General features: G+C 38.3%; 1 protein-coding gene across 3 annotated transcripts in view; it reads right to left on the reverse strand.

The window, feature by feature from the left end:
* Positions 1-13,428: 13,428 nt before the first annotated feature.
* The window catches only part of drd2a (dopamine receptor D2a), a 45,507-nt gene continuing 42,568 nt past the window's right edge, over positions 13,429-16,367 (reverse strand). For 2 of the 3 annotated variants that reach the window (XM_075473460.1, XM_075473462.1), the window contains exons 6-8: positions 15,502-15,603; positions 14,941-15,325; positions 13,429-14,365 (exon numbers count right to left, since the gene is read on the reverse strand). In XM_075473460.1, the coding sequence (XP_075329575.1) occupies positions 14,169-14,365; positions 14,941-15,325; positions 15,502-15,603 (684 nt within the window). In that variant the 3' untranslated portion in view covers positions 13,429-14,168. The remainder of the gene's footprint in view (positions 14,366-14,940; positions 15,326-15,501; positions 15,604-16,367) is intronic. The other variant, XM_075473461.1, reaches the window with a different exon arrangement.

The raw sequence follows: 16,367 nt of genomic DNA on the forward strand, positions 1-16,367 counted from the left end.
TGAGACATCCATGCAGGTTTATGGATGTTATCTAAAATATTTATTTGTGATACAACCTCAAATACGTTGCTCTGTGTTCTCCAATTATGCACAGGGCAGTTGCTTTGGTTACGTTTTATTTATCTTCATGATAGATTAGCGAGCTGGAACACCGTGCATGCTGCAGGTAGCTCGGCAGATTGAATTTGTGGTTTTAAGAAATATAGCATTCTTTATATAAAGAATATACAAGGATGCACTGCTCATCTTTAAAACAAAGAACTGCGCAGTGCAACTGAAAACATCATTACTCTCATTTTCGCTCTCATAAGGAGAGACTTACGGCTCATTTAATCTCTGTAAACAGATCTGGATATGAATATGCATATATTTCTTGGCAAGGAACAGGATTTTTTGGCACAAGAAGCTTCTGTTTGTTGTCTCTCTGTAGTAAAGGCAGCATTGATGGATAGTGTTTAAGAGGGCTATTGTTGCATGCACTTAAATAGCAATATGGAAAGAAGATACATGAAAGTGAAAACATTGAGTAGGTATTCATTTAACAGGCTAAAAGGGCTTTTGAAACTATTTTTCATGAAAACATTTTTATCATGCAAAGTATTCTAATAAATAAAGGTTGGTTAATACACTTTTATTGTATTCATTTGTCTTTAATGATTATTTGTTTCTGCACTGATATGACAGGAAGAAAGAAAAAGGAAAAAACAATTGGTATTGCCCATTGGCTAAATTATTATTTTCAACATCAGAATCGGCCCAATCTATGCACCTCCATAAAAGATATATCAAATGCTTAAGTGTATAAATCTGTTTTAATGTGTATTATTGAATCTGGATGAGATGCGCTGTAACAAACCCTTTTTGATTGACCATTTCGGCATCTATGCAACCTAAAGAGAAATTTTTGCCCCTTGCATGCAAATAGATACCTTTTGAGTCTGCAGGATTCTTACAAGATTAATGAGATACAATCACGAGAGAAATCATCTAGTATGACTTTAACCAATGTGTTTGTGCCCAGACACCAAACTTTGCTAACATTTACAGGAGAGTTTTTGGAACTAACTTCTGGAACATCACAATACATAATAGTGGACAGTTGAGTGGTTTTAGATATGAATATATTTTGCATTCATAAAAAAAGTCTAAAGTGAATATGAATTGTATGAAAAAAAGAGTCATTTAGACTTGCTTGTTCACAAATTTCCTAATATGAAGCATTATAAATTATATTGATTATAATTATATTGATGATAAAAACACTGGATTTCATGTCACCATGACAGGGTAAAACCAAACTTTTTCAAGAGGGGCATTGGTTCCATCTACGGTTTGCAAAAGGTCATGTGGAAGAACAAGAAGGCTGTTGGAAAATATTACTGTGTACAGATGAGACCAAAGTAGAGTTTTTTTGGGGGGGTTTCATGTTGAAATAGGAGTGTTAGACAAGATGAAAGGAAGTCACATCATTCAAACATAAAAGCTATGGTTTGGGCTTGTTTTGCTTCATCTGGATCCGAATGGTTTACCATTACAGGAAGCGAGTGGTTCATGTGGAGGGAACCACCAAAAAAACACCAACATCCAAGAGCTGCTACTACTTTCACACCGGATACTGAAAGCAGAGGTTACATTTTTTTATTTCCCTTTTTTCTTTTCATGGAAACGTAATATTTCACAACTTTCCTTGTTGCAAAAAAAACAAGTACAATTTCAGTTAGAAAACATATTTGAGAATGGTGTCTTGAACTACTGAGAAGTGACTGAAAACTTTAACATGTCTATGTATATACAGTGAAGAAATAGAGGAGTGTCGATAATTTCTTTAACATCCCAAACACCTCTTCTTAGTTGGACACCTACACACAATTCCTCAGATAATTGGAGCCTCTATTTTTATCTGTCTTTTCTTTTATATCAGGATGTCACTTACGCACATAACTAGGTGACATTTATACCGTGGTAAATCACACACCCTTAATAACTGTCAAGCTGCATGATGCCTCAGCTGCAGGGACGCTGATGTGGGCTCTTGGGTCGATAGCTGACAAAAGAGCAAAGGCTCTCACACTCTGAAGAAGGGAAGTGTGCTTAAGATGCTGGGTCCTCAAGCAGCAGTCAAAAGGATTTTCAAAACCTCAAATGAGTCATTTTAAAGTGGTTTACACTAAAATTCTGCTGATTGAAATAATGGTGAACTTCCCGTGTCATAAATAGCTGGGAGACACAGCCCTGTAGATACTGAATGAAATGGGGTCATGAATCTTACCAGCCCACACCCAGTGACTATCAGTAAGTAATGGCTCAACACCAAAAAGGTCAATAAGACTATATTTTTTTGCATTGTTTGTTGCGTAATTTTCCTTCACCAGCACACAGTCTTACACAAGCAGAAGTTGATCCATTGCAGAAAAGTACTGAGGCAGAGAGTTAATTTCTTTCAGCTTTATCAGTCAACTGCAACTGTGAAAAGCAACGCAGATTCAAGCATCAGATTAATGTAGGTCTTATAAACTGACAGACTGAAAAATGACTCCACTGTTTACTACAGTGTCTATTAATATGTTCACTGCTTTGCTATTTGCTGAGCTCCTGCAGTTCTGTCGCTATTTGTTTCCAGGCAGCATCCCAACAATGCTTCACAACTCACCCAGATGTGCTCCTCGGTCTTAATCCCATAAATTGTGCGTATCTCGATTTGCTTCCATCTAAACTGTTTTGGATTTTAGCATTTCGACACAACAGATTCAAACGTCACATTGCTCAACCCGTAGCAGCCGTCACACTACAGAATAATCATCCCTAACTTATGTCACTGTCAGAAATGATTCCATGGCTTCTTTTAGTTGCAGGACTGTTGCGGCAGCGGCCTTTAAACTTCTCTCACTGTCAGATGCAGGACTACCATTTCCAGCCATAAACAAAGATATCACCATTATTTTTCATGTTTGTCATTTTTCATTTGCAATAGCAGAAAATGGTGCACAGAATATACCAGACTTTAGTTTGTAGAGATAATATCTTACTCCATACTGAGTGATAGCAACAACATTGCTGAGAACATTTGCTCAAATTTAAAGCCTTACTAACTTAAAACAGCTCTTTATTTCTGTTGGTCAGGTGCAGCACTCTAATGCTACTCTGGGGGAACTGGAGAGAGCAGAGTGTAAAAGGAGAAAGTGGAGCACATTAAACACATCTAAAGTGAATACAGAGAGAAAGGGAGAGGGCTCATCCAACCAAGAATGTAATTATGACTGCTCTGCACCAAGAGGACTCTTCAATCTCACGTTTTCACTCCAAGCACAATTAGGAACACAGCCTACCTCATGTCGTGACCTCAAGCATCTTACTTGAAGGATTGTGTTAAGATTTAGATTGATACTCTCCCAAGGCGGATAAATGATTACAAATGTCAGGGGTCCCTCTTCACAGATCTTCACCAAAGCAGAGAAGAGCCTGGTGATGTCAGATGGCTAAAAAGAAGAGGGGAAGTGACGGGTTCAAGTTGAACCTCTCTTAGAGGTTTACCTTTAACATCATGCTGTTATGCATATCCAGCCAACTTGCAGAATCAGAGAAGATAGAAAAAATTAAATGTATCCAATCAGTCATATCCGCTGTTAAATTTTTCTTGTCTTACAATTTTCTTTCTTCAGGTGCACCTTACAATGTAATATCAGAGTTTTGAGCCTTACTGTGAACGTATTTGACACTTTAAACTTTCCCACAGCATGCATCTGACTTATGGCCACAATTATGTATCTCCTGATGCCTCTGCCTCCTCCGTAATTGCATTATTACTCTTGTTACTCCTCTTTGAAATGTGGTGTGAATGCAGATGACCAGGTGAGCTATCTTATTAATATGATTAATATTATTCATTTTGTCAAATGTCTCTTATTAAGCAGGAAATGTACAGTGAAACACTTTTATTGCCGCCTATATATTTTCTAAATCTGCTTAATCCAGTTTAGAGTCACAGAGGTTTTAATTTGTCCAACACAACAATCGTGGTGGAGAGGTGGAAAGCCCAATACAGGGCTAATTCTGAAGAGATAAACAGCCATGTGCGCTCACATCTATGCCAAGTTTAGAGCCAACCTATAACATACGTCTCAGGATTTTGGAAAGAAGTCGAAGTGCTCTGAGAAAACCCACACAAGTCTCAGGAGAAGGTATTAACTCCCCATAGCAACGTCCCAGCTGATAATTTAGAACCAACTATATCATTTTCCCTTTTGTTTGTATTTTTCGTATTTAGTTGTGTGTCATCTCAAGCAAGTAATTACGTTCACTTGGAAAAGATTTGCAGTGACTTGCAGTATTTTTCAGCCTTTGAAGAAGCATAGTGTATTCGTAGTTGACTGGTTGGTTGTGGTCACAGTAAGAGTGGGCGTACCCTCAGCTGCTGCTGGCTCAGGCACAAGTCTGCATTGTTGGCATTAGATTATAAGAGGAGCTGGCTCTCTCTAGCCAAATGCTGCCAAAGCAGATTGAGCCAGACTCTTCCTTTGATTTTAGATGGTGTGCTGTGGTTGTTCTTATTAGTGATGTTACAGCGAACTGAAACGGTCGAGTTGTCTTGAAGCAACTGTATTCATGATCTTCTGTGATGTACTGGAAACACACCAGTCATGTAGGTTCAAGTTTGTGTGGAATTATAATAGCTTTATTGGTTGGTGCCAACTGGAGCGGTAAGCCATCACAGCACACCTGCTGTAGACAGAAGGATGAACAAATTCAGACGTAGACCAAGAAATAACCATATCCACACCCCATCACCTGTCACCTATTGAGCAGCAGTATTCACAGTCTGAGGCTCTACACTGTCAGTGTTTGACCTTTTGAAAATAGTATTAAAACCATTAAAGTGTCACATTTAAAGTGTTCTTTACCTGGTTACCTCCTGTTCCACCTTTTTATCCTCATAATACCTGACCTTTCATTATTCAGATAAAGGTGTCTCAAATATATGCACCCTGATAGTTATGTATATTTTGCCTAATGTTTAATACTGTTTAATAATTTATATCAGTCATGGATGTCCGACACTCCAGAGATCAAGGCTGGCGTTAAATACTAAGTATCACAGTTAGTCGCTGTCAGAAGGGGAAGACGGTGTAATACTTTTTCCAGGGTGTAATTCAAGATTAAAATAGAGTAAAACAATCGAATATTTAATCATATTATTGAGTGTGGGCTTATGCTATTGTACAGTATTGCCACCACAACCACATACTTAAATATATCACAAACAGAATTGCTCACACGAGTGCTCACAGTGTTATGAGAGTCTCTTTGGAGACGATGTGATGGGAGCATGAACCACTCTGATTCAAAGTGGCTTTTTTCAGACAGCAAATCAGCTTATTGACAGCTCACGTGATCAAATCAACTAATTACTTTACAAACATTAAAAAAGTAAATAATTCTATAACAGCCAAGTTTAATTGCTGATAAATTAATAATCAGATTCTCTAAAAAACAGTGCCAAGAGATGTTAAAAATCACAGCTCTGTAACAACTAAATAGAGACACTAACAGTGTTTGAATACATAGATTAAACCTTAAGCGTCTGTATTATAAATGTCCAAGAAGGTGGTGCATGCAGCCTTTGCAGACTGATAAGTCCGGTAAATCTCAAAACCCACCGCATACGCGACAGAAATCTTTTGCACACAAAAAACTATGTAAACTGATGTAAAAATTATTTCTGTGTGGGATTCAACTGCTGAAAAATCAATAAAACGTGATACTAACATCACATATATACAACTGTGATATTCTCTGTGTTGGCCTGGGTAATGGACTGGCAACCTGTTCAGGATGCACTCTCTCTCTTGCCTGATGGCAGCTAGGATAGGCTCCAGCCACCCTGCGACCCTGAATTGGATGAAGCGGGTATAGAAAATGGATGAATGAATGAATAACTTTATTGTGATGTAAATGTGCCTGAATTCGATAAGGTGATCATTTCCAGTTGATGCTCCTGGAATGAACACATTCAAAATATGCACTGGCACAAGTCCGTTTTTCCTATAAATAAATCTAACTTTATATTCGACAGCTGTCTTTAAAACGTGCTTGCTCACAGCTCTTTCATCCAACATAATGTAATAATGTGTGCTAACATCTGCCTGCAAAATCAGCGTTGTTGCTGTGGCTGTCAGCTAAGTTAGCTGGAAAATATAAAAAACAGGCAGAGAATGCTGGCAGTCATTAAACAAGAATGACTTTATTTCAACATGCACATTTGAAAGATATGTTCTTTTCTCCAAATAGAAGACTTTCAAGTGCTTAAACCAGCTTTTGGTCTAATGATAATATTCAAGAGCTGACATGTTTGGTTTTAGCCTCAGCGTGTGGAAATGAAGGCCCGCCCATCGGCTCTGTGAATAACCACGAAGAAGTGCCAAAGGAAGCATAAAATGATTCACATTTTAAGACTTTAATAGCTAGAAACCTGAGCTTCACACAAACAGCTGAGTCGTATTTCCATGTCCAAACAGGTAGCTGTGCAAACAGATACAGTAAATAATCTGTACATATAAAGTTTTTATTCTTACCCCAAAAAATTGTACACAGTGACACATTTCTATAAAGATAAAAAGATGAAATCTTTTTATGGAGATATTTTCTAAACATTTAAATATATTACTTTATTTGATCAAAACATTGTTAAACATTTACACATTTTGATATGCTAACATTATAATATATATACTATAATAGCTCCATACCACTGCTGTATGCAGCACTCAAGGCCCAAAATATCCCCTTCAATTCACAAAAGCCAACTTAAAAATGTCCTGCTGAAGCTCAACCAGGAAGCAAACCTACTGACAAATACTTTGGAATACAGTTGTCACTTTAGATTCCCACAAAACTGTGTATGAATCAGGGGGAACAAAATTATGGGTGCAAATTGTGTTTTCATCATGAACACAATCTATGTTATCTAAGCAATCATGTAGAGAAATGGATTTCTAGATGTCACTATGTCCAGATGAGAAGCTCACAGTTAAGTTGTGTGTTTACATTCCCTGTCTCATGTGCAGCGGTTGAACAAGAATGTTTGAAAATTGTAACTTTTGAGGATTGCAGCCCAGAAGTCATTACTGTCTGTGCCACTTTGTCTCACTGAGCACATGAAATGATGCGAGTGGTCCAACAGTCATCATTGTCATAGACTCTTGATGGTTATCTGAAAATGTAAAAAACTATGATGATGATGAGCAATATGGTGATAATACTTGATAGTCGGATGAATATGAAATTATTATTACATCTCAGCAGCTGCAGTAGCAACAACATTTTCTTTTGGAAAGAATACATTAATACAGCATCACGCCCACTAAAGACAACATTCAACTCCTTTAACAAGCATTTGATTTGGAATTAAGCTCGCTTATTCAGTGTTATAATTGACACTTTGACACTAAACAAAAAAAAATGTTTCCTTGTCCCAAAAGACCCAAGGTTGTCCCCCACAGTATTTAACACCATTACGATTAAGTTCATATTGTTTGAACATGCAGTCTTCAAAAAACCTATTTCTGAATTCTCCCTCAGTAATGCCAGTCACCACTCACTGCAAAACTACACTGTATGGTGGATATGAGGGAAATTACCGACAGGAGACTGAAGAGGAAGGAAGACAGACATAACAAAGGCTTTCCACAGAGACCCCGGGTTTCATGCTGTAGCCTTTTACTTTAAGCACAGCTGACTGTCAAGGTTTTCTGGACACTGACTTTGATATTCCTTACAGCAGTACCCGTTATATGGTGTGCGACATCATAACTCACAGGAGATAGCCACTGCTTGGCCATGTGTCATTTCGGAGGCAATATAATGATATATACAAGATAGACACGATTAGACAGGGTGTTCTGATGTCCTCTGATATATATTGTGGGTAACACCAAGTCAAAGGTAGCTTCAGTATGTCACTAATACTTGAATTGGAACCTTGGGGGCTGCGGAAGGATTGACACTGGGAACAAGCAAGCCACCAATCATACATTTGACTGGTATGATGAGAAATTTAATCAGAAACATGGAGCTGCCCTGCAGACACAATGGAAACAGAGGGACCAAAGCCAGAGCTGTTTATAGATTGACAAAGAGAAAGAACAAGAAAAGACTGTATTACAATTTCACCTCTGTTGGGTTGTGAGGAATAATCACATAAATTGTTCTGGAATTGTGACCTTGCCTGTCATATGTGTGTTACTGGACGCAAGCCTTGGAGGCACCGTGTTTACCGCTAAAAATATACGTGATATATAAGTATCCGGAATCTCCAAAAGCATCACAAAATGAAAATTGAATGCCTGAGGGCTATATGAAAGCTTCATGCATGGGATATCTGTCGAGTAGACAAGCTTTGGTATTAACAGAATACCTACTTTAAATGATAGTACTTAAAAATAAATAATCAGTACATTTACTTATTAAAATGCTTCAACAGCTGTAATAAAGGCAGAAACAGTCAGTATGTAGTATGTCTCAATCATATTTCAGTACATTCAACTGTGGTAAAACTATGTACAGTGTATAAATGAGATACAGGAGATCCAAATAAACTATAATAAAATAGACAGGGATTTGTGCTTGTCAAACAGACACACAAACATAAGAAGATTGTATAAGAAGCTTAAATTTAATGAAAATATAATTTTTTTTACACATTATATACACATTAACACTGTATAAGTGTTGTCTCAAGAGTTTCTATAGTGAATATAAATGACAAAATCATATTTCACTGGCTATTTCAATCCAAGTAACTGCTTTTTCCTTTTTCCTCTGTGTTAACCCCCCCTAACAATTGTTGCTCCCCCGTAAAAGCTTGTCCCATAAAGGGTTTCTTCCAGCAGGGCGCAGGTAAAATCCTTTGAGAAGGTAAAAGTCCATTGAAAGTTCATGTCACTAAGAACATCGCATCAGTCAGCCACTGCCTGAAGGATGTCAGTAAAACTGACAAAACACTCTTTCTGCTGGTTATGTTGTTGTACAATGACGACGCAAGGAAATCAAAAGAGATATGAAACTTTGGAGAAGCAGGAACTTGCAAAATTTTGTATTTTCTGCATGCTGTTACTGGCTTGTGTGGCGTACGTGAATAAAATACAAGTTTGGCTGAGAAAAGTTGCAAACAGAGTCTTTACCACAGCTATTCTCATCTGACACATGATTTTATTGGTTTATTAATTCTCATGACGAGATAACAAAACATCTAATTCACTATTTACCAGCACCTCTCAGGCTTTTTGAATAACAAGAAGTATTGAGGATTATAAACCTTTTCAAAACCTTTACAGATTAAACTGGATAGAATGCGTTAAAAGTTTTGACAATTAATGTTCACTTTGCAGCTACTCATTTATAATTTGTAAAGAAATTTGAGGTCTTCTGTAGGGTAACTGGGAATGGCTGCAGAAAGAGCAAGAAATGCAATTATGTCTGGATGAGATGTGATTTGTTGCCTCTTCTGATGAGCTTGCAAATGAATGACTTTATGGAAATTCAACCATACCTTTTTGTGTATTCCTGCCACAAGCGGGCAAATGGCAACCAATTATATACCATTGCTGGATAGCCTGGCTGACGCGTCCACAATCTCGATGAGATGGTGGTCTGGGAACTAGGTGTGCATTTTCTCGTATTTGAGGCGTGGTTTACGAATGCCTAGAGCCGTTTATTGGGCGCTACGAATGTCTATCAAATGACGTCAGGTTCTTCCCATGCTGCTTTGCGCGCGATTCATAGCCAATTGTATCATTTATACCAGATGACGACAGAAATTCGACGAGGAAGAAGAAAAAAAAGTAAAATAAAAGTAAACTTGCGCTCTAAGCTACTTAAATTAACAACAAAGTAGGCCTGTATGCTATATTCTACATGAATTTTTATGTTGTAGAGTTGTGAATTTATTTTAATAATGGAGAAATTGAGCAGCCTTGCTTTGTTGTCTACAGTAGTAGATCAACCCTCATCTTACTTTGAAGCTCCCAGCTCCCAGAAGTGACGTCAACGAAGCTTTAGCAGCAGAAAAGCTATCAGGCTTGTGTTGATGATAATAATAAACTCCTGGACTATGTACGAACTTCCAAATGCATCGTTTTGTGAGTACAGACCATATTTGTACTACTGTAGAAGTTTGGTGTCATGACATGTGATTTTAGTGTGGTAATTTTGGAGATACTGCCAGGGTCCGTCAGCGCTTGTACTAAGCTATTCGGGATAACTCAGTAACTCAGCTGATGTTCAGCCAATATCGGAAAAACTTCGGGTGGGCTACTTGGCTGGATGTCACGGTTCAAATGACCCTAGGGTGAATCTACTCCGAAACACTTTCTAAGGCTGCATCGAACGGTAACGTTGTGTCCGCTGTCATGTTGGATTAACACTCTACAAGCTTCGGTGTAGCGCATGGACGTCGTCATCGTCTTGCTGCCCCCCCCCGTTCTGTGATTGGTTCCCAAACTCTGGCAAAAATAAGGGCGGTGGTTTCCAGGCTGACTTTGCAGTGAGAATGAAATTGAGCGCAAAGCAGCATGGGAATTCCCAGGCTAATTGCTGGAGGTAAAAGTGCTCAATAAAGTTGGATTTCCCTGCAGATAACAGGGGTAATTTCAATATTTTAATATATTCTGGCTGCAGATAGTTAAATTATGGGAAAGAAAATGTGTCTCATGAACATGCAATAATGTTTTGTACTTAAGACTGTAAAATGTGGCCTCTATTTCTTTTTGTCTACATGCCAAGGCCAGTATACATCTGCTGCACTCACAAGTGATAAACTGCCTTGAAAAACAGGAGGTTTTCATTCAGTTTCTTTTCTTTTTTTTTTTTTTTACAAACTAAGGATTTCTCACAGCAATAAAAAAGCCTCAGTATCATGTTTTTGTTTTTGGCTCTTGCCTTTTATGTTAGTTTCCTGTGATGACTTCTTTCCCCTCCGAAAGTGATGCAATCCCAGATCGACTTTGATGTTAGTGGTCAACACAAAAGATGTTCAGCCTGAAGAAAACTATCAGTGGTGTCAGTCATACTTCAGAGTAAAGACATCATTTCACCATCTCACTCTTGTCCAAGTCATAGTTATGTCCATCCAGTGAATTATTCTTACTCCTTAAGTATACCTGCAATGTGTATATAGCAAGGAAAGTTTTGTTTTTAATGTCATGTTTCAGTTTGTCACTACAGTGCTCAGATTAAAAACAATATGCAAGACAGGTAACACCTCATAATGGCCGTTTCTCAATACCAAGAATGTAAAGAACAGACTTGTGTTCTTGAGGAGAATGTTCTTGCTAGTCAACCTCGGAAGAATGAACTCAGGAGATCACAAGTACACATGCTCCGTTTTCAGTTTTGAGACGATGCGTTCTTCGTGCCCGAGGCAGCCTGCTCTGATTAAACAGCTGGGCTTTTTCATCCAAGTGCTCTCTCTCGCTCTAATGTGTGTGTGTGTGTGTGTGTGTGTGTATGTATGTGTGTGTGTGCGTGTGTGTGTGTGTGTACAGACATGACTGCCGAAAGGAATGCTGGGATATTTGCGCTGACAAGTTTGAGGCGCAGAATTCTTCCGAACAAAATTGTAAATAGCTGGTATTAAGACAAATTAACGATAAAATCGGGATCTAAAGGGCTACTTTCTCGCCTCAAAATGTTTTAAACGTGGATAAAGTCATATATTTAAAGAGTTTAGAGCTAAAATGAAATCAGCTTCAGCCTGTTGATTTCGGCTCGGGTAGGAGCGCAGTGCATTGTGGGATATTTGCACTGACAAGTTAGCACAAGTTAGCTACCGATGCATCCTCGGTAAAATGGGCGTGTCGAGAACACATCCGGGAACTTTCACCGTTCTCGGCGAAATGCGAACTTGTGTATTGGGACAGTACTTGGGCTGCGACTGATGACGTTTCACAAGAACACAAGTACGGACAAGAACGTATATTGAGAAACGGCCAATGTCACTTGTTGCCATTGGTGAGCAATTACCCATTAGCTTGATTGTTTTGTGTCGTGTTTGTTTTGCTTGGCTCTGTCAGCAAAGTTGTCGATGTGTGGGTTTATTAAAGTATTATGAGAATTTGCGCAGCATTTTCCGGAGTGCTTTAAATATCTAGAGATTGTGTTGGTAAACTTGACACGTAGATTGCAGACTCCAGACTTGGACTGGAGTTTTGTTATCTTTACTAAATTTACTACACTAATATATGATTTGGGCCGCATGGTGGTGTGGTGATTAGCACTGTCATCTCACAGTAAGAAGGTTCCTGGTTTGAATTCTGTGTGGAGTTTGTGTACAAGTGGAAGTTCTCTCTGGCTTCTTCCCACCATCCAAAAAACATGCATGTGAGGTTGATTAGTCATTCTACATTGACTGTAGGAGTGAATGGGAGCGTGCATGGTTGTTTGTATCGTCTGACAGGTCCTGTGATGGACTAGTGACCTGCCTAGGGTGCCTATCTCCTGATGAACGCTGGGATAGGCTCCAGCCCCGTCACAACCTTAAATTGGATTATGAGGGTATAGAAAATGGATGTTCATAATTCATATGTGATATGTGACATGACAATTCATTCATTCTAAACAAACTACTTGTTTTTGTGAGTAGCATTAAAGGTGGAGTTTGAGATGTTTTCTGGAGCATTTTTTATCATATTGTCTGAAAACCTCCTCACGACCCCATTGCACCCACTAAAATAGAACGTTTGGAAAAAATATATATTTTAGTCCATGGTAGAGGGTGTAGCAAGAGGAAATGTCTGACCAATAGAAGTAATGATGAGAGTTACTTCTATTGGATTCTGACACGCCAATAAACCGTCAGCCCCCCTCACCCCTTCCCCTGCGGATTCACAGACTCGTGACTCGTTCATGTGTTTTGAAGGCGTGGTTTCGAGGGGTGGGCTGAAGGGAGAGGCAAGGTTGTGTATTTTCAAAAATATAGCTTGCAGGAACCGTTTTTCCAAGATCTCATACCCCACTTTTAAGCGCACTGAAAGAAATGCATGCTAAATTTTTACATACAACCTCTGGTTGCACAATAATTTAATTCATTTTGAATCTTTAATGTTGAATTAACCTATAACAAGCTAAACAACATAAAATGATGTTTTACGGCCATTGCTATTTTAGTTTGGGAAAGTTTACCTCAGTCTACTCAGTGAATGTGCAAGGGAACAGCCTAATGGCTTGCACACATTTGAATGACTACACTTAGAAGCTGAAAATTTCACAAACATGTCATCAGTTTACCAGGCCACAGCTCCACTGCAAGAATATATTACTTTCAGCCAACAACACTACCCAAACTGCAGACAATGAATTTCGTAAGTTAAGAGTGTATATGTGTGATTATATTTACAAAGCGAACAATGATACTCATGTGGCAGTTAATGTATCGTAACTTCATTTATTGGAGATCTTTTGCTATTTTTTATTGACATACATTTCATGAAAAGTCAAGTCGAGGAGCAATGTAGCATGCATCACATTTCCATTGCAGGCATATAATCACAGTTATGTATTAAGAAAAACTATGTACAATACAGCAAATAATGATAATATCCATGATCGATTGATTAATTTATAAAATTGCAAAAATGCAGATATTGCCATTGCCACTTTATACAGCAAGTAAATCTTCTCTTTGACAAACATTCCAATTAGTGATAGATTATAAGATTTAGAGCTGACTCATCAGTTTTAACACTGCAATAAACACTGATGTGATATCTTTAAGATTCATCATTAAAACATAAAGCACACACAATAAATAGCAGTTTGTAACTTGCATGTGTGTGATATACACAGATGGCTTCTTACATAACAAGCACAATGATTTCAGAGAACAATGTTGTTGTTGTTTTTTCTCTCTCCACAAAAAGGGCATTGTTACAGACTTTTCTTGTTTTACATTCAGTGATTTGGAGAACAAGTTTCCACTAACAATTCACATACAGAGCCAACATGCCTTTCAAGAAGACATTGCCAGTTTTTCAGTCCCTTTTCCATGACTTCGAAAAGAAGATTGCAGTTTCCCCATGTGATGCATTTTCCTTAACAGGATGAGGTATTTACCAGAACAGGTGGCCTAACCCTTTCATCACCTCTCCTTCAGTCCGATTAGTAAGGGTTGTTGGATCTTAGCAGTGCAAGATCTTAATGAATGCCTTCCTGAACTCCACATTGAAGGTGGTGTATATGATGGGATTTACAGCACTATTCACGTAGCCCAGCCATGTGAAAGCGTTATACATCTCGGCAGGTACCTTGCATTTGGTGCAGTGGGTGTTCAAAATATGCGTGATGAAAAATGGCAGCCAACATATGATGAATACACCTGAGGAGACAAAAAAGGAGAAAATAAACAGTATATTAGGGTAAGAAATACTGAGAGAAGTGGAGGAAAAGGAAGAACTTGCTGTGTGTGTTAGTCCCAAATGTGGGTGACAAATGAATGAGCTGGCCTTTAAGTCTGAGAATAATTTCTGTTTCTTACATCACTGTCTGGTTTTTGTTTTTAGTACCTCCCAAAAATATTTTAGATAGAGATTTAGAAAAAAAAAAGAAAATATCCGAAGACATCCATTTACCTTATAAGAGCTTTTCCAAATAGCAAAAAGAAAAGAAAAGAACACATGCCCTGTGGTTAATTGAAAGAGAAATAAATATTTGGTCTTAATGAGTTGGAGCAGAGTTCCCTCATGGTTTAATGCTGTGATCACTACATGGTGTTGTTTATGCTCAAAGGCCATTAAAGAACATACTGTAGTAATTTGGCTCCAGTCACTTCTACTTCAATGTGCATATTCAAATAAATTAGCTTTGGTTTGACTTCAAATCAATTAACTATTAATCATTCACACAAAATTAGAAATTAAAAAAAGAAAGTCTTAGTAATAATATCCAACATACCAAGGACAATTGCCAACATCTGAGTAGCTTTCTTCTCCTTCTGCTGGGAGATCTTCCTCTTGCTCATTGTTTTTACTGAAGTCTGAGTCTTGCCATTAGGTAAGGCCTGTGTCTGGAAGGCTTTGGCTACAATGGGTGCTCGGTCAGCCAGGACTTCCTTGGGATCCCCATTTTTTTCTGCTTTTTGACCATCCTCAGGTGGTGTGGGAGGTGTGGAGGTCGGGCTAGCATTGGCCTTGTTGGTCATCAGTTGCTGATGGCTGGTGGCCGGAGTGTCTCCGAGAACACCCTGTGTCTGCTGCTTCTGCTTCTGGCTGCTGCCACTGTTGTTCAGCTCATCCAGCTCCAGATCTTCCCCCAAATTGGTTGCATCTTTGATGAAAATCTGAACAAGGTCAAGATAAGCAGCAAAACAGGGACACGGATGGTTATTTCTCATCTGGATTAAAAGATCACACTAAGAAACAAAGATGCAATAAAAATATTGCAAATTATCAGAAAAGAAGGGAAAAGAGAGGGGAAAAAAATGATTAAACAAAAGACCAAAAAAAGAACACACACCACTTTCTTCTTGTTGACAGGAAAACTCCCATTAGATTTAACAATCATGGTGCACAACCTCACATCCTCTGGATGAGTGCACTTATCCTGAAATGGAAACAGCTGTGTCAGGCAAGAAGAGGGTACAATGTCAAATCAACTGACAAAGGGGCTGTCTAAGCACAGAATCACAGGTCCCACTGCCCAAAGGGTCAGATGAGATGACACAGAGCTCAGGAACAGAAAAGTAATTTAGCAACAGTTCTGACCAGTAATGTTTAGCTGACAATGTTATAATCAACAAAGATTATTTCACCAATGTAAAGCAAGCTCGTCTGACAAATAAGAGTGAAACTTTAATTAGGTTCTCTCCATATAGATTTGGTTTCAGTCACTAAATGGAAGCATTTGACAGAGCTGTACCAAAGTGTAAAGGGATGTGCATGACTTATGTCTCAAATTTGATCAAGGGTTTTATTTGGACTTCCATTCAAAAGTCAGTAAAGAGTAAAAATCCAGGTAATTTGAGGGCCATTATAATAGATTTTGCATGATGACCCCCTTCCACTGAAATATAGTAAAGTTAGATTACAGATTATTTCATGAACATGTTGTCAAAATAACTGTCAAAATAACTTTGGTGTGACGAATTGCCCCCAATTGTATCGTAGTCACTGTGTTTTAAAAAAAAATAAATCCTCTTGTTGTCTGCCTTGTTGATTTTACGGTGTGTTGTGATGCAATACATTACCTGCCGTAAAACCATAAAGTGTAACCGGGTTAAACAAATTATTGATTGCAGGAGCGAGTCAGTTCGGAGGGCAAGGAATTTCTATGTTTGGATCATTACTTTTACAACAACCTAACAAAATATTAAAAAACAAAAA

This window comes from Odontesthes bonariensis, chromosome 9, assembly GCF_027942865.1.
Source record: "Odontesthes bonariensis isolate fOdoBon6 chromosome 9, fOdoBon6.hap1, whole genome shotgun sequence".
Lineage (NCBI taxonomy): Eukaryota > Metazoa > Chordata > Actinopteri > Atheriniformes > Atherinopsidae > Odontesthes > Odontesthes bonariensis.